Source organism: Aethalodelphis obliquidens, unplaced genomic scaffold (genome assembly GCF_003676395.1).
Source record: "Aethalodelphis obliquidens isolate GAN/ISIS:26980383/991018 unplaced genomic scaffold, ASM367639v1 scaffold6, whole genome shotgun sequence".
NCBI classification, from domain to species: domain Eukaryota; kingdom Metazoa; phylum Chordata; class Mammalia; order Artiodactyla; family Delphinidae; genus Aethalodelphis; species Aethalodelphis obliquidens.
Window position 1 is genome coordinate 24,750,301 of NW_020837950.1, and position 16,978 is coordinate 24,767,278.

A 16,978-nucleotide genomic window follows, 5' to 3' on the forward strand; every position below is an offset into this window, starting at 1 on the left:
GGGGGGGGGGGGGGGGGGGGGGGGGGGGGGGGGGGGGGGGGGGGGGAACACCTCATTGCTTTAGAGCATCTGCACCTGACTCAAGTATCAGAGAGAAGGGAGCCAGGGAATAGTCCCACAGAACGCACCATCTTGAGCTGACTCTTCATCTTGAGTACTCTGGCCCTCTTATGGAACTATTCATCCCAGCAGGGAGCTAATATTTTTCAGAGAGGCAAGGTCTGCTGACAAACTTAGGAGTGGAGATTGTTTTCTTTCTTTGAATAGGGCAGACACAGTTCTCTTGATTCTTTTGATACTGTGATAATAAGATTGATGCCCTTAGACTTTATTGAGTGCTTTTTTTTTCTTTTTAACATGCATTGCCTTATAAAATCCTTAGAGTGTTCTGTAAGAGAGGCAGTGCACTGCAACAGAAAGGACATGGGGCAGACTTGTGTTCAAATCCCACCTTTGTCACTTACAGGCTGCACGCCTTTTTTTTACCCTCTTAGAGCCTCAGATTCTGTATGTGTAAAAGAGGGTAATGACATCTACCTTTTGGAGTTGTGATAAGGATTAATGATTTATATATGTGAAATGATGACTCATCTTTGGGCACTGAGTAGCTTCCATAAATGATGGTGGTTATTGATATCATCATTTATAAAAGAGGAAACTGAAGCGCAGAGTGGGTGCGGGGCTTCCCATGGCCCAGTGGTAGGTGATGGCAGTGAAACCCACATTTCAGTTCTAAATCCCATGTGCCACATTGTTTCTATTAATGGCTCCTTTGTCTGTATCTCCCGAATTCCCTCTTGTTAAAGGATGGTCCAGTAATCAATTCTGGTTCTGCAAATGCCACCAGTTAGTCCTCTCAGCACCTCATATATAAAGTGAAGACATGGCCACAGGCCCCTCTGCTCCTGGTGTTTCGGGGCAGAGCTGAGAGGTTAAGAGCTGATAGATATACAAGGCGGCGCCTTATTGGGGAATGTTAGGGTTTTTTATGATTTCTTTTTTGAGACAAGGGGAAGGAGAGCCACAGCATTTTTACAGTTTTGACAGGCAGTTTGACCGAAGTGTTGTCCATGCTTTGCTGGCTTTTTGCTGCCACCCAGCCCACAGGGGGAGCCTTCTGCAACTGAATCGAATTATTATCATATAATGACGTAACCAGCGAATCTATCATTACATTCCATATGTGACTGTTATATGTTATAATGGGTCATTGCATATGTGGGAGTTGGTGACGTGGGCTGTCACCTTCATGCAGCATATCCCAGGCTCTTGGCAACCTGGATGGAAAAGGGAGAGCCTCAGATGCACAGGTAGTTTTTGTGCTCTATCCTGAACACCCAGTCTCTGAAACGAACCAGAGTTGCACGCTCCACCCTCAGCATCTCGGCCCAAGGCAAGGTCGGATCAGCCTAGCACAGGGGAGAGAGCAAATTCACTCCAGGCAAGGGATGATTTTTAAAAACATATGCTCTCTTCAGCAAATGCGAAGGGGTTTCCTAGCCCACGTACAGCCAACTATAAGGAAACCCAATCTTCTTCCCTTGCTTTTTTCTCATCTTTATCGGCCTGAAAAGAATAAGAATACACTCTTTGGAGAGTGAGAAGATGGGTAGAGGGAGGAAAGGAGAAATAACAGGAGTGAAAGGATTGAAATAGATATTCAGGCAAACCTTCTTACTCAAAACTGCAGTTAACCAAGACTGTCAGTGAATTTCACATACCCCCCAGCTACAGTGGTTCACATTATAAACTCTTCCAATTACCTGAAATCTCACTTAACTTAAATTTCAGCACATCCCCTGGGGCATTCAAATAATCAAAGTTTGCCTGTCGAAAGTAATACCAGAGAGGGGAAACTGCCCTGGTGACTCTGAGAAAGGTAAATCATAAAAAAAGAAAAAGAAAAAAAGTCTTCTTAGAGAAGAGCATTAGAATCATTAGGTTACAAACTTGAAATTGCTGAAATGTTATCTAAAAATCACAGAAGCGAATGCAGATTTAGAAGAAGGCTGTGGACTACTCAGGGAGCTGTACAATTGGAGACAGGAGATAGGCATGGACAGGAAAGACTCACACGAAGGCACCAGCGGGTTAGCGGTGCGTGGCTGGGATCGCCGCAGCTGGAGGACTTCAGCCAAGTGGACATCAGCGTATGGTGGGCCCCAAATGGCATGTACGCTGTAGATGCCCAAACTTGGTCTGGTGGAGTTATAAGTATACACACGTGTATCTGCAGGTCACAGTCCTATATTCTATCTAGAGCAGTGATTCTGCAAGACTTCGAACAATAAAGGTGGTGAATGGAGTATATGCCCAGATGATGTAGGGAAGTGCTCATCTGAAGTGATAAAAATGAGGTTAAATACAAACACCATTTTGCTAATTCTATAGGAGCTATCCTGTGCCCTCTCCATACACATCGAGTTTATATAAAACTGGACGTTTTTCCCCCAAACATGGTGCTAAAATGGAATTTAGAGATTTAAGCTTCACAAAAATTGGTGGCTATCTTGCTAAAAATATATATTATAAATATCTATAAATAAATTTATAGATAATATGTATATAAATATTTTTCAGCTTCATGGAAACTGAAATTCATTTATTTCTCAGATATTGTGCGGGTATTCACTCTGGGTCAGGAGCTGTGCTTGGCTTTGGAGATGCAAAGGTGAATGAGTTGGCTGCAAAGAGACCTCAGTCTGTGGGGAGGCAGGTGGGTGGGCAGGTGACAGTGATGCAGCGTGTGACACTCTAATCAAGGTGTACCCAGAATGCCGTGTGGCCGCCAGCTCTTACTCTGCCTGGGGATGGCAGAGGGCTTCCCAGTCAGGGGCTTGTGAGCTGGGTCCAGGAGCTGACAAGAAAAGAGAGAGGTTAGGGAGAGCGAGTTTGGGGTAGCAGTAAGTGGGCCTTGATAGAAACATAGTGGGCGGGAAAAGTCAGGGAATTGGATTTCAGCCAGACATTGAAGGGCTTTTGTTTGCCACTCTCCTTAATGGAGATATTTTTAAAGAAGAGTGGCAGGTCCCAGTTATGGTTTTCAAAGGGACTGGTACCTGGACTAGACAGGTAGGCAGACAAATGATGGTCCCATCTAGCGATCACTGAGCAGCACAGAGTAGGGGTTCCAGGAATGGAGGGAGTAGCTTTTTGAGGTTGGAGCAGGTCTGTTGATTGTTGAATACTGTTTACCTAGCGCTACTTAGTGGATGGGGGAGGAGGTATCCCTGAATGGGGGAGAGAGGGTAGGGTAGGAAGAGGAAAGTAACAGTAGAAAGCAGAGGGGGACCAGGGGAGGAAATACCTCTCAGACTAAGAGTGAGTGTGCTGTTGAGAAGTTTCTAAATTATTCCTGAACATGAACCCTTCAGCCACATGTGTTTATCGTCACGCGGAGAAGCCTTTCTGGATTAGCAAGCCATGTTCTTGCAGCAGGTAATGAGAGCTAGCCTGATCCCATCAGTAAAAGCCGCCAAGGACCATGAGTCATTGTTTGACAGAGAGGGTCACTTGGCGGAGAGGTCCCCTCCCTGACGCCCAGTCTACCTTCATCTCTCTCAGCCGTTATCTGGTTGTAAAGCCATCCAAATAGTAATGTAGTATGTCAGATAGTCCTTTAATTATTATGATCTTCCTTGTAGCAATTATGACTTGCTTTATTGCAGATAACAGTAAATGGGTAGATAAAAGCCACTCAGTGGTGAAAACAGTGGGTTTGGGTTCTTGAGAAGCACAAGGCTACCTTCAGGTGTCTGCACGTGGGCATGAATTAACATCGACAAATGAGCTATAAGCTCTGCTTTAAAAATATAATTGAAATGCAATTCAAAAGAGATCTGTTTTTGAGAGGATAATGAAAACATTTCATGATATCTAGTATACATGCCCAAAACTGGGCATTATTTTACCAAGTTTATTCCATTCATGTTTCACTGATTACCCATTGTACTTGGTGGTGTCTTCTTTTTTTTCCTTTCTCCAGTTGGTAGGTTTATATACCCACTGGAGCCATGTAAACTTCACCACTGTATCTGTGTTTCTGTGTATGATGAGTAGAGGCTCAGAGGTTAGTTCAACTAAAACTTGCTATTAAATGCTCACCATTTTTTTTTTTTTTTTTTGCTCACCATGAGGCTTGTAGGATCTTAGTTCCCTGAGCAGGAATTGAACCCGGGCCCTCGGCAGTCAGAGTGCCGAGTCCTAACCACTGGGCCACCAAGGACTTCCCTAAAAGCCCACCATTTCTTTTCCACCCTTTATTCATGAAGCACTGGAAGGGGAACCTTAGCAAGGTTGAGAAATAAGGTCAATAGGATGGATCTACCTAGGTGTATGGTCAGGCCACTCAAGATGGCTGTTCTCTTGCTCCCTGTGCATCCCCTGCCCAGCCAGTGCCTGCTTCACCTACACCCTCCTCATAGGACTGACCTTCCTACACACTTGCCCCAGGTCCCAGCCAGCGATTGTTCTTATCAAAGGAGTGGTGAGGGATGTGCTCCTCTGCTGGTTTCCCTGGTAACCGATGAGCCAACCTGACATCAGTTCCCCCTGTAACTGGCAATCTCCCCCTTCCCCCTCGGAGCGAAGCCTGCCGCCAAGTCCTGCCTGCCAGCTGCTGCGCACAGGGTGTCGCTCCAGGACCTTGCTTCAGATGTGTGAGCTCCTGCATCCATTAAACCACTGATGTCTCTGTTGCTGACTCCGGGTTCTTTCTTTGGTCTTATGGGCCTGCGGGGAGCAGCCCAACACTGGGTTATCGTGGTGAACATTTGCTGTTTTCTCACTTCCCAGCATTCATTTGTCTTTCTCAACAGCACCCCAGTTTGGATGGTATTACCACTGGGTATAAGCTGGAGGGACAGGTTGGAGGGATACAGTCTGGGTGTCCTGTCCCCCAGGCAAAGGATGGCACGTGATCAGCATTAGGCCAGTTGGAGAAACACTTGAGCAGAGAGACAAGGAATCTGAAACATAACGGAGTTCATCTCTACCCCATTCAGTAGCCTCTAACCCAAGCTTTCTTGCACTGAGACCTGGTGGTTCCTGGTCCTGCCTCCAGAGTCACCTCAGTGCCTACCTGTTTCTAGGTCTACTTCTTTGTCTTCCTGCCAATTCTATGAGTTCCAGTATCCTTCCATCATGTTCCTATGAGAGAGTGTGAGTTACTGTTGCCTACAACCGAAGGATCCTAACAGATACATGCAGAGAACAGTCTGCTCGGCTACTGATTACCTTCACGATGAAGGATAAATTGACCTCTTTGAGAGCCTCAGTGTCCTCAGCTCAAAATGGGGCTAATCAAACAACCCATTTCACAGGGTTAAATAGGATGTTTCAAATAGAGCGTCTGGCACAATTTGGAAAATAGTGATGTTCACTAAACAGTGGCTGCCCCACTTACTCTTATAATCAAATAAAGGTCGTCTTCTCATTATTATTACTCCTAACAGTGTCTAGCACATAGAAGACATTCAAAAAGATACTAATTTGTTTTCTCCCTCCCCTCTCCTGAAAACAAACCCTCCTTTTCCGGGGGAGAGAAGAGTGCAAGTATCCCTGGTCTGTACACTACACATGAACTTGACAAGCTGAATTATACCTTAACTGTGGAGCAAAAATGGAGGCCTAAGGAGAACCCAGTGTGTATCCCTTGGTCCCACCCGAGTGACCACAAAGTGCTGCATTTGCCTGTTCAGCTGAGCCCTTTGGAGTGTGGTTGGGCACCCACTCGCCCACTGATGTGATTCTGATGCCAGCTGCTGAGGCTGAGGCTAAACCCATGAGTGCATCTGGTTGCCCGGGTAGCACCCTGCCTGTCCATATTGCATTAGACAAGGTGATAGCAGGCCCCGCATTAAGAAACAGCAAAGCCGGTGCGTTCTTTGTAGGCCCGAGAGTTTGGATCAAAACGCAGGATGCAGAGTTGTGTCTACACAGGGGACCCTGAACCTCAAATCCTTTCCCTCCCCTTGTGAGCTTGGCAACCAATTCTACCCAAGCTGTATAGTCCAAGATAATTTCCACCACATGATGTCAGGATGAAACTGTCTTCCTAAAAGGATTCTTAGTGTCACTCCCTTCTTCAGAAACCCTCGGGGCTCCTGCTTGCTGACAGAATAAAATCTGTACTGCTCAGCAACACTTCCAGGCCCTTTCTGACCCAGCCACCATCTATCTCTCCTTCTAGCTTTATCTCACACAGCTTTTATTCCCACCCCTCCACCGAAGCCAGCCCAGCGCGTTGCTCGTTGCTTGCTGTTCTGACAATATGTCTTCCTACTTCTCACCTTTGTGCTTTGCTGTGGCTCTTTCCCTGCCAGCAGTATTGTTTTCTCATCACCACTACCTGTCACAACTCCGTCCATCCCCAAACAAAACACATCCTTCTACCTATTCTTCGGAATCCATTTCAAATGTTCACATCTTGCTCCAACTCTTTGAGTACCTTCTTTGCCAAGCTATGATCACTTGCTTCGTGATAGAAATAGTAGTAATAACGATGGATGTGGATACAGCACTTACTATTTTAAATGTTTTACATATGCAAATTCTTTTCATTCTCACATCTGCCCTGTGAAGATACTATAATTATACCCATTTAATAAATGGGGAAACTGAGGTATGGAGAGGCTAAGTAATTGATAGCTAGTGAGTGGCAAAGCCAAGATTTGAACTCAGGCATTCCAGCTCTTTCTGCCATGCTCCCAACCATTACTCTAAACTCCTTTTCTCTGTGTTCTGGGAGCTTTGTTTTCATCTCTTTATAGAACTTAACATACTATAGTTAGTAAGTATTCATGAATGATCATTTGGCCCCTTACTATCATCTATTATTATCTATTTTATTGTAATAATCATTATAACTATAAAAAAGTACCAGGTACCCTTGTAAGTTTATAGACGTTTATGTCTCCCCAGCCAGGAATGTGTACCTCAACTTGGTAATGTGAAAATTGTGCTGAACTTGGAATGAGAAGAGTCCTCAGTTTAGGTTTTAACTCTGGGGCCTACTAGCCAGCCTTGGATAAGTCAGTTCACCATTCTGAGTCCCAGTTTCCTCATCTGTAGAATGAGGGGCCTGACTTAGATCATTCCTGAGGTCTTCACTAGCTGTGAGTTTGAGAATCTGTAAAATGGGTACCATACCACGTGTGTCACAGGTATGTTGAAGATGTAGTAAGATTGAATTTTCTCATTCACCAGCTATGCACTATGTGCTGTTTTCAGCACTGGGGATCTGGGATGAAACAGCACAATTCTTGCTGCCATGGAGCGGGACATGTTGAAAGTAAATCAATAATTAGTTATGTAACTCAAGGTCAAGTAATAAGTGCTGTGAAGGAAGATAACACAGTATAAGGGGATTGAGAGTCTGCGTGGTGGCAGAGCTTCCTGAGAAGGAGACATGACAACAGAGATCTGAACGAATCCAGGGAGGAAGCCACACAATCTAAGCAGAGGGAAGTGCAAAGGTCCTGAGGTTGGAATTGGCTTGATGTGGTCAAAGCTAGCAAGGAGGCTAGTGAGGGTGGGGAGCAGTGAGCAAGGGAGAGTGGAAGGACTTTGGATTTTGCTTTAAAGGTGGTGGGAGGCCATGGGGGATTTTGAGCTACCACATGTTGCCATCATTTGAAAAGCATCTTTCTCGTCACTACTTGGAAAATAGACTGTAGGTGGGTAGAAGCAGGAGGTAGAAATAGGAGGCTAAGGCCACAGTCCAGTCAGGAGATAATGGTGGCTTGAAGGAGGGTGACAGTGGTAGAAGTGGGTGAGAAGTATTCGAATTCAATATGTCTTATGAAGGTAGTGCCCATAGGATTTGCTGATGAATTAAATGAGGGCTGGCAAAGAAAGAGAAGAGGCTAGCATGCTTCCAAAGTTTTCATGGAAAACCAAATATGGTTTGTACCACTTATTTACCAAGCGGGAAGTTTCGGGGCGGGGCAGGTCCGAGGGAATATCAAGGGTTCAGTTTAAGATGCCTCTGAGATGTTCAGATAGAGTTACACATTCATAGCAGAGCAAGAGGTACAGATGAGAGGTCTGAGCTGTGATATCAGTTTGGGTGAAATCAGCACAGAGATGAGAGTGAAAGTCATTGGACCGTATGAGATCACATTGTTGCAGGGCTGGGCAGGGGTAGAATTCGAGTTAGCCAAGAGGGCTAGGGCCTGAGTCACAACTTAGACAATTATGGGTTCAAGTGCTCTTTGAAAAATAAAGTGTCTCATGCCCGTGATTCAGCTGATGAAGACCCCAGTGTGGTGAACTGCCCATCAGCCGACACTCGGCTGGCCAGAGCACTTGGGACATGGAGTTGGCTGACCACTGAGCAGGACTCTAGGTGGCCTGTATCTCCTCAGCCGCTCCCCATGGAATATGATTGAAAAGGCCCCAGGAGGGCTGCCTGTCTTCCAAACAGGGTCTCAAAATACTATGAATTAAAATGCATTGCTTTCAGTTACACAATTATCTCCTAGAGTGTCTTGTTAAAAATATAGTTTGACCCAAGAGAGGTAATTTGTGGAATTGCTAATAATTTAATTGGTACCAATATAGAATACTAAAAACAGCCTGGAATTTGTAGTTAAGAGCCCTAGTTTGAGCTGACAGTTGTTAGCTTTTTGACTCTGGGAAAGACAATCTCAGCTATCTTGTCTGTAAAATGGGAAAAGCAGTTTTTGTCACACTTGTCATATAGCGTTGGCCATCGAACGAGAGAGTCTTTGGGAAAATGTTTTGTAAGTTTCAACTGCTGTAAAAATAATGCCTTTAATTTTGAGAACATTTCCAAAGCCAGATTTTAGCATAGTACGTTGAATTTCAAGCTCATGGTAATCTCAGTAAGGTGGGCAGAGCAGGTATTAATTAATCAGAATTGTGCTTCAATCCCAAAGAACTGGTTAATTATTTCTACTACATAATGGCTTTTATTCGGGTGCCTTTTATACCTACTCATCTCCCAAAACTCATTTCAAGCATCATCTCCTCTGTGTAGCTTTTCTTTCCTGCCCAATACCTACCCCCCAGCCCCCCTCTTGCCTCTCGTGGTGCCTTTTACTAACTGTTTGTTGAATGAATGAATGAATGAATGAATAAATGTGCAAAGTGGCTTATTATAGAAGAGTCATTTCCAAACTTTTAAAATGGCAGTCCACCATAAATGTGTGAAAACATACATATATGTATGTTTATTCGTATACACGTATGCAAAAAGAAAAGTTTCAGGAAGCAATGCTTACCTTTACTGCATGGGATTCACGCTATTTTCTGTTCTTTATTTTTTAAAGAAAATGAGGGTTGCAGCTGAATTGATTTCACTACCCAGACTAATGTATCGTGACCCACAATTTGGAAGACACTATTATGGAAGATGCTGGCAGCTGGGAACCTTGTTCTTTGCAATTGGGCAAGTCACTTGGGTTATCTGGGAGGTTTTTTTTTCCACTCCAGCATTCATGCTAATTCCCAAGAATAAAGGCATTGTGAGGTGATGGGAATAGGCACGTAAGCACTGTGGCAGCTTGAACATTTACTGCATATAACACACTTTTGGTTTTTCCTGGCCTACATGAGGAAGTCAAAATCTAATAAATTCTTAGGTTTTGGACAATTGCTGCTTGAGAAAGATTTGATTTTAGTCACCAGTATGTCTTTGAGACTATACAGAGATTTGCAAGGGTGACTTTCAAATAATAGGCAGGTTCCATATCTGAAATCCTTGGGCCCCAGATATGTTTTAGAGGCAGGAGTTTTGGTGTCTGAAAGGAAATGTAATAAGTGTACTGTATATCGTGTATCAACCCCAGTAGAGTTCTGGGCAGCAGCTGGAAATCAAACACATTGATTTGTCTTCAGCAAATGTATGAATATTCACAATCAGTGGCATAAATACAGTAAAAACCCTCACATAGGCTGAGGTCACTAACGGGATGCGAACACATTTTCAGTTTTCAAAACTTTGGGGGTTTCAGAAAAACCCATAAGGAATTGTGGAAGTTATATTTTGTTATCCAAGTATCATGTTTTTCCATTTCAAAATCCCCAGGACCATTTATCCCTTTAGGAGACCAAATGCTTGGCTCAGTGCCTAACACATAGAAGGCACCCAGAAAATATTTGTTGAATGAATGATTGAGAGCAACTACAGCTTATAGAAAATTGTTAGAACCAAGCCACTTTTGAGAAAACAGCCTCTAGTTTTATCCTATGTCATTTAAGTGGATGGAAACCTTGTTGCCTCTACTTGGCTCCCTCAAGAGGAGCAGAGGGGAGAGATGCTCGTGGATTCTTTGTTTATTTTTTCCTTCTTTCTTCAGGCCTTGCATCTAGTTTTGGAAGGGGGTGGGTCAAGAGATTCTAGGTATAAAAAGTAGCCAAATTTAAAATTCCCTTTTCTTAGCTTCCCTATGCTGAAAATACCAACTAGATGTAGTAACCAATTCCATGAATACTCTGGTTGTCTTTTCACTGAGTGCTTGGTTGGTCAGGAATTGGGGTTCCACAGGCTTGGCTGTACAAAAACCTGGGCTCGAATTCTAGCTCTGCCAAACCCTTGGCATATTACGTAAACTCTTTCAGTCTCACCTTCTCATTTAGAAAATGTACATGATAATAACACAGTAACCCCATTATGGTTTTGTGAGGATTAAGGAGATTATACATGGAAAGCATTTGCCGTACAACTTTCATTTTTGTTATTAATAGTAATAATAATAGTGCTAATGTTATTCCTCTTCATCATTGTGGTAACTCAATAGAAGCACAGAGCAGGGGCAGCTATGATCTCTATCAGCCTTCCTACCCTTACACTTTGCTATGGACTGTGTTAGTCAGGATGGGCTAAGTTATGCTCTGATAACAAACACCCTCCAAATCTTTGTACCTTAAAAGTACAAAAGTTTATTTCTGGATCACACAAATTTCTCTGTGGACCCAAATGACTCTTCAGGGCAGTTGTCTGCTGTGCCGGTTCCATGATCCAGGTTCTGCTGGTAGTTCATACCTTGACTCTTGAGAGCTTCTACCCTGGAAGTGACTCATGTTCCTTCCAGTCCCTCTCTATTGGATAAAGCAAGATACATGGCTCTGCCTTACTCCAAAGCAATGGGGAAGAATAGTCCTTCCGAGCGCCTGCAAGGAAAGGAGAACTAGAAATACTGGAGAGGGGCGCTAATGTTGACCACTCAGACATTTAGCCTTTTCTCACGCTATTGTAAATTGTTATTGCAAACACAGCCTCAGCCCCAGCACCCTTTCCAACCAGGTGGCTGCCCTGAAGCCGCAATGTCTGGAGATTCTGGAACTGCCCCTGCTGCAGGTGATATTTGGAAATCATTGAGCTGGCTCTGCCCTAGACAAGGCAGAGGAAGCAACTTCTAGGTGCTTGAAGTGAGTCATACCTCCTGGCCTGGAGCCCCTCCCCGCAGCGTTCTCCCCAGCACCCCAGTGATATTGGGTGGGATATTAAAATCATGGGTGGGCTTCCCTGGTGGCGCAGTGGTTGAGAGTCCGCCTGCCGATGCAGGGGACACGGGTTCGTGCCCCAGTCTGGGAAGATCCCACATGCCGCGGAGCGGCTGCACCCGTGAGCCATGGCCGCTGAGCCTGCGTGTCCGGAGCCTGTGCTCCGCAACGGGAGAGGCCACAACAGTGAGAGGCCCGCATACTGCAAAAAAAAAAAAAAAATCATGGGTTCCTCAAGTTGGAGGGCACTCTGGGAACCCCACTCATTTTCCAAGTGTGGAAACTGAGGCCCAGGCAGTGTGACTTTGTTTCGTTCCTTGCGTTCTGTGGCTTTCCCAGGGTCCCAAAAGTACATGATTAGCCCATTGGTAGACTTATATCTGGACAGAGGCCTCCGGACCCTGCCTGATGATTTTCTGCTGTCCACCCCCTCCATCGTCTACACTTACTCATCCTCCTTTAGAAGCGGACACGTCCCAAGCGCAGTGACTTGGCTTGTCTCGCTTCCTCTTCTATTTCCGGTCCCTTCTAAGGCAGAGGCCGAGTCCATGCATTTGCTGGTTGTCCAGAGCTGCCAATGGAAAAGGATCTTCAACACCTTTTTCTCTCTTTCCAGGCTTTTGCTTGTTTGTTTCCAATTGGAGGGATAGAAAATGGGACAATTTAGCAGTTGCCACCACAGGGACTAAACTGTCACCATTTTAGAATAATAACAAGAAATTCCATCCCATTCTCTGCTAAACTCCCACTGCCCACCCCCCATACACATCCCAGAGTTTCTATTGATATTTTAATGAGACTCTGCATGTTTAGACTCTTTGGCCAGATGGTAAAATGTAGTCTGTGCTGTACTTGTTCAGACCCCTCTGTGCTCCGACAACCCTGGAATGGCTCTGAGACGGAGCCTTGCCCTGAGCTCCTGAGCTGCCGCTGGCCTATCAGTCCCTCCAGACTATTTTAATTGTTTCTAACTTTTGAGACACCATGAAGCTGGAGGCCTCCAGGGCTTGGGTTTTCAAAGTATAGATGGAGTAAGAATCACCTGTGCCATGTGCTAACTGCAGATTTCTGAGCCAGCCACCAGAGAGTCATGATTCAGGCAGTATGGGGGTGAGCTGAGGGTGAGTAGTCTGAGCTGGGACCCAGGAATCTGCATTTTCACAAGCATCCCAGGGTGACGTAGAGCAGGGCTCCTTGTGGATGCTGCCACGCGAGGGTGGCAGGACTACAGGGGAGGTGTCCCATCTTCAGCCAGAGCAGCGCCCCTTTGAGCTGTTTATAAATGAGGCTTCAGTCTAAGGTTTGTTCTGCTGATCAAAATAAATGACGTAGAATAACATTTCTGAAATTCACTGTTCTAGACCACACTAAGCAAAAGAAAGAACAGTCCAGCAGTGGCTTTCTAAAGCCCGCCCTTTTCTTGGTGTGGCTTCATCTTCTATACAGAATCAGTTTCTTACCCTTTGATGGAGCTTATAATTGTCCTGTTTTCATGCCCTAAGGAGACCCGAAGAGCAGTGATGCCACTCCTCAAATCCCAGGTCACTGGGTCTTAGCAGAGGACTCTGTGCCTGTTCATCTGCCAGGTGTCTTAGACCCAGAGGGAATGGAGGCCTATTGCTGCCCTTTAAGCAGCTTCCAAGGCCCTGTTTGGACCATGCCTTGGGAGAGAAACGGCTTCTCTCTTGGACCGTAAGAGATTGCAGTTCAAGGTCAGGGAACCTGAATTCTACTTTGCCCATAAGTGGTGACCCTTCCCTGGTCCCCTTCAGTAGACTGGATGTGATTCTAATCTTGCCTGCTGTCCTGTACAATGCCTCCACACTCTTGCGATTTTCTTCCCCAAAGTTGGAAGACACGGAATATTTTTGAGGCCTTAGATTTGGATCTGATACATTGAAGGGACAAAGGTGACTGTTTTTGTGCCACCAATGCCAATAGCACTGCCAACCGAGGCCGCTGATCACAGGCAGAGAACTGAAGGCACAAGGGCAGCTCTGTTAAACTGTGTGTAAATGGTATTTTTTCCTGTGAAATCTCAATACCTCCCTTAGGACATTGCAGTTCAGGTTTTTGGGCTACTCTCCTCTGATATTTACTCGTTGGGGATTTCACTCTTGAGAAATCGCTGTGGCAACAGAACCGTTTGCCTCCACTAAGACGATGTCAAAGTGTTAAAATCCAGGATGTTTTAAGGCAGGATTCCAGCCTCATTACTGCCAGGAATAAGATTCATCCAAGGTGGAAGTGTCCTCTCTTAGAACTCAAATCCGTCTCAGAATGGCTTTTCTTTCCCCTTTGTTTTTGAAGCTAAGCAATTACTTTTTTTTTTTTTAAGGAAAAAAAATGTGCTAATGCACAAAACTCTCTTTTTCCCCTTTCATTTATTTGAAATTGAACTTAACAAAGTCAGTTCCAAGCAAGCACTATATATGAGTAATGCTTTTTGTCCATGAAAGAGCGTTGACTCAAATGGTATGGGAGTACTGATCCTGTCTCTGCTTTGTGTGAGCATCCGTAATGACAAAGTGCTCGTGTCAGAGTGTATAATGAAACTATAAATTGTTTTCATGAATGCTCTGAATTTGGTCTTTTACGGGGCAAATTCAAAAGGTATTTAAGTTCCACATTTCACATATGTGAATAACACCAGATGGTACTATAGATCCAATAAAAGGACAGAATCCCAGTCGGGCTCACACTGGTCCGGGTGGTGGGTGATTGTCAGGTGAGGGTCGGTCGCAGTGTGGGGAGTGGGGAGATGGAGGAACGAAGATATCCCACAACTCTGAGGAAGAATTCCAGCAAGATACACCCAACTTTGGGGGGATAATTCAAAGTGTGACTAAAATACTTAGCTCATGAACTTGGTCTCTGGGTGGTGGGTGTCTGTATTGGAATCATAGGAGAAGGTGCACACCTCTGACCGAATTTATTGAACAAAAATTCTCAGGTGAGAAAATGTCTGCTGGGTTGCATGGGCAGGTACAATCTATTGCAGTAATTTATGGTTCAATTAAATTATCTTTCATTACATTTTTGGTACTTTTTTTTATTATAGAAGCCATATAGGTGTGTTCTATAACATTTAGAAAACACAGAAAAGTATAAAGGATAAAAAAAATGCAAATAATTTTGCTCCCAAGAGATAATTCTTAGTAGTATATACAATTTTTATTAAATCTTTCCGTGTTATATCATTTGGTAAAATTTTAATAGAACTTTACATCATCTTACCTGGATATCTAAATCCTTTTTTTAAAATAAAATTTTGGGTCCAACTATCCATTTATTTAGCTATCTGTGTAATTGTCAAAAAGGATTCTGCTTTTTAACTTATTTATCAATTATTTTTCCGGTCTCAGTTGGCCAAAGTTCATGAATGTCCAAGGTTTTGGTTCTGTCATGAGGGGACTATGTCGGGTGCAGTAGCAGCCTTTAGGCTCACATGTCATTGACTGACAAATGATTCTGGGTATGCAATCTCTTAAAACAAAAAAGGCAACAAAACCGACTCTGCAGGGTGTGTGAACCCCAGCGCAGGTGAGAGGAGGGAGGCCTGTTGACGGTTCTGAGCAGTCGCCTGCCTGTGTTTGTTCTGCAGTACCTGGTGTGTAAAAGAAAGCTGGAGAGTAAGAAGGAAGCCCTGCTGATCCTTTCCAAGGAGCTGGACACATGCCAGCAGGAAAGGGACCAGTACAAACTCATGGCCAATCAGCTTCGAGAGCGCCACCAGTCCCTAAAGAAGAAGCACCGTGAGCTGATTGTACGTATTACGTCACGAAGAGTTCCAAAGTGGAAAAATTAAGACTTGAAAGTCTTCACCCTACTTATTCCACGATCCAGTCCCACTTGCTAGTTGATAAGTACATGCTTCCGGATAATTGCTCCGGCGCCCGTGATCTTACACGCATATCTGAATGTGTCTGTGTGTGCCTATTTACTTAAAACTGTATGGAGGTGTTTTTTTTTTTAAAGAGGATTTGTGTTATAAATCTGCACTAATACAGAAGCCACTAGCTGCATGTGGTTATTTAAATTTCATTTTGAATTAATTAGAATTAAATAAAATCGAACACGGTCTCACTTATCACATCTCATGCCCTCAATCGCCATGGGGGGCTGGTGGCTACCGTATGGGACTGTGTTGATATAGAACATTTCCATGGTGGCTGCTATATTGGACAGTTAGCTGTAGGACATGTTCCTCATTGCAGAGAGTTCTATTGGACAGCTTTATATAAATGTTGTTCTAAAACTTGCTCTTTTCGCTCAGCACTTTATTTTGGACATCTCTCTAGGCCATATATACAGACTTAACTCACTTTTTAAAACAGTGCATAGTAATATTTCCATAATTTTTAAACCTTTCCCTTTCCTGGGCAATTAGATTTTCTCTAGTTTTCATATGGCAGGATTTTTCAGGATGCAAATGTTACTGAAATGGAGGATACCAACTGCATAGCGCTATTTTGCATTCTCACTTAGTTCTTTCTCACGGATGCCATCTCTTTTTTAAGTGCTGACACTATTGCTTACGTTTAACCGTCTGTGCTGGGGTCATTGAACTGTCCTGGAACACAGAAGTACAGTAGAAAGATTCCTGAGGTTAAAATAATGTTGACTTGTATGTGGACAGCATCAGATAGAGAAGTACTATTTGCTGAGCGTTTATCATTCACCTGACATATTTATGTATTCCCACATGGCACACGAGGGAGAGGAATTGAATTCTTTTAAGACAAAAAGTCTGACAGGACTAGAAGTTCTCAGTTAATTTTCTTTTATTTTGAGCATATCCTATCCCCACCCCCCAAATTGTTCTGCCCACAGAGAAAACTCAAGTATGTGTCCATTACTGTTCCTCTGGATCTATTTAAAAGAGGAGCTCAACTCAAACCAAATGAAATACTATTTCTGTTTAGGCTCTGCTCAAAAGTAATTTTGATCAATCCAGTTTATTTATTTGGCTCACATAGGTTTAGCAAATATACAGATTGGTCCTAATTGGAAGTGATTCCTTAGAGGTTTTCCCAAAATGACTCTGGTTCAGTTTATAGTTTAAAATTTTTAAAGTATATTTGAGTTTGGTTCAGCACATTGTTGGTTGCAGGGGGCGGGAGAGGGGAGGGTCTGAATTTAGTTCATAGTTCGGTTCAATTTCTTGAATCTACACGCATCTAATTTTTAAAAAATAAAATGTAACACTGGTTTCTTTGTAGGATGGAGATCCATCACTTCCCCCTGAAAAGAGGAAACAGGTAAGACTTATTCCTGATCTTTGACAACTCTCAGAATGTTCGTATTGATGCCTTTCAACAACTGGGGGATTAGGGAATCCCAAAATGTATAGAGAAATCTTCTAACTTCCCAGAATCATTTTGTATTACTGGGGGGAGTGGGTGCTGGAGAAATACTGCCTACAGAGAGGGCCTAAGGACTGGACGAAGGAAACACAGTGAAGTCTAACAGAGTGGAAGAGGGCACACCAGTTGACTGTGCTCCCTTT

At 43.9% G+C, this 16,978-nt stretch overlaps 1 protein-coding gene and 1 non-coding gene across 4 annotated transcripts in view; one reads left to right on the forward strand and one right to left on the reverse strand.

Moving 5' to 3' along the window:
• Positions 1-16,978, forward strand: part of CCDC149 (coiled-coil domain containing 149) — a 99,026-nt gene that overhangs the window by 18,616 nt on the left and 63,432 nt on the right. For all 3 annotated transcript variants that reach the window (XM_027103232.1, XM_027103233.1, XM_027103234.1), the window contains exons 2-3: positions 15,074-15,235; positions 16,692-16,730. In XM_027103232.1, the coding sequence (XP_026959033.1) occupies positions 15,074-15,235; positions 16,692-16,730 (201 nt within the window). The remainder of the gene's footprint in view (positions 1-15,073; positions 15,236-16,691; positions 16,731-16,978) is intronic.
• Positions 4,153-4,225, reverse strand: TRNAQ-CUG (transfer RNA glutamine (anticodon CUG)). The gene has a single exon. It is a non-coding gene; the product is annotated as a tRNA-Gln (tRNA).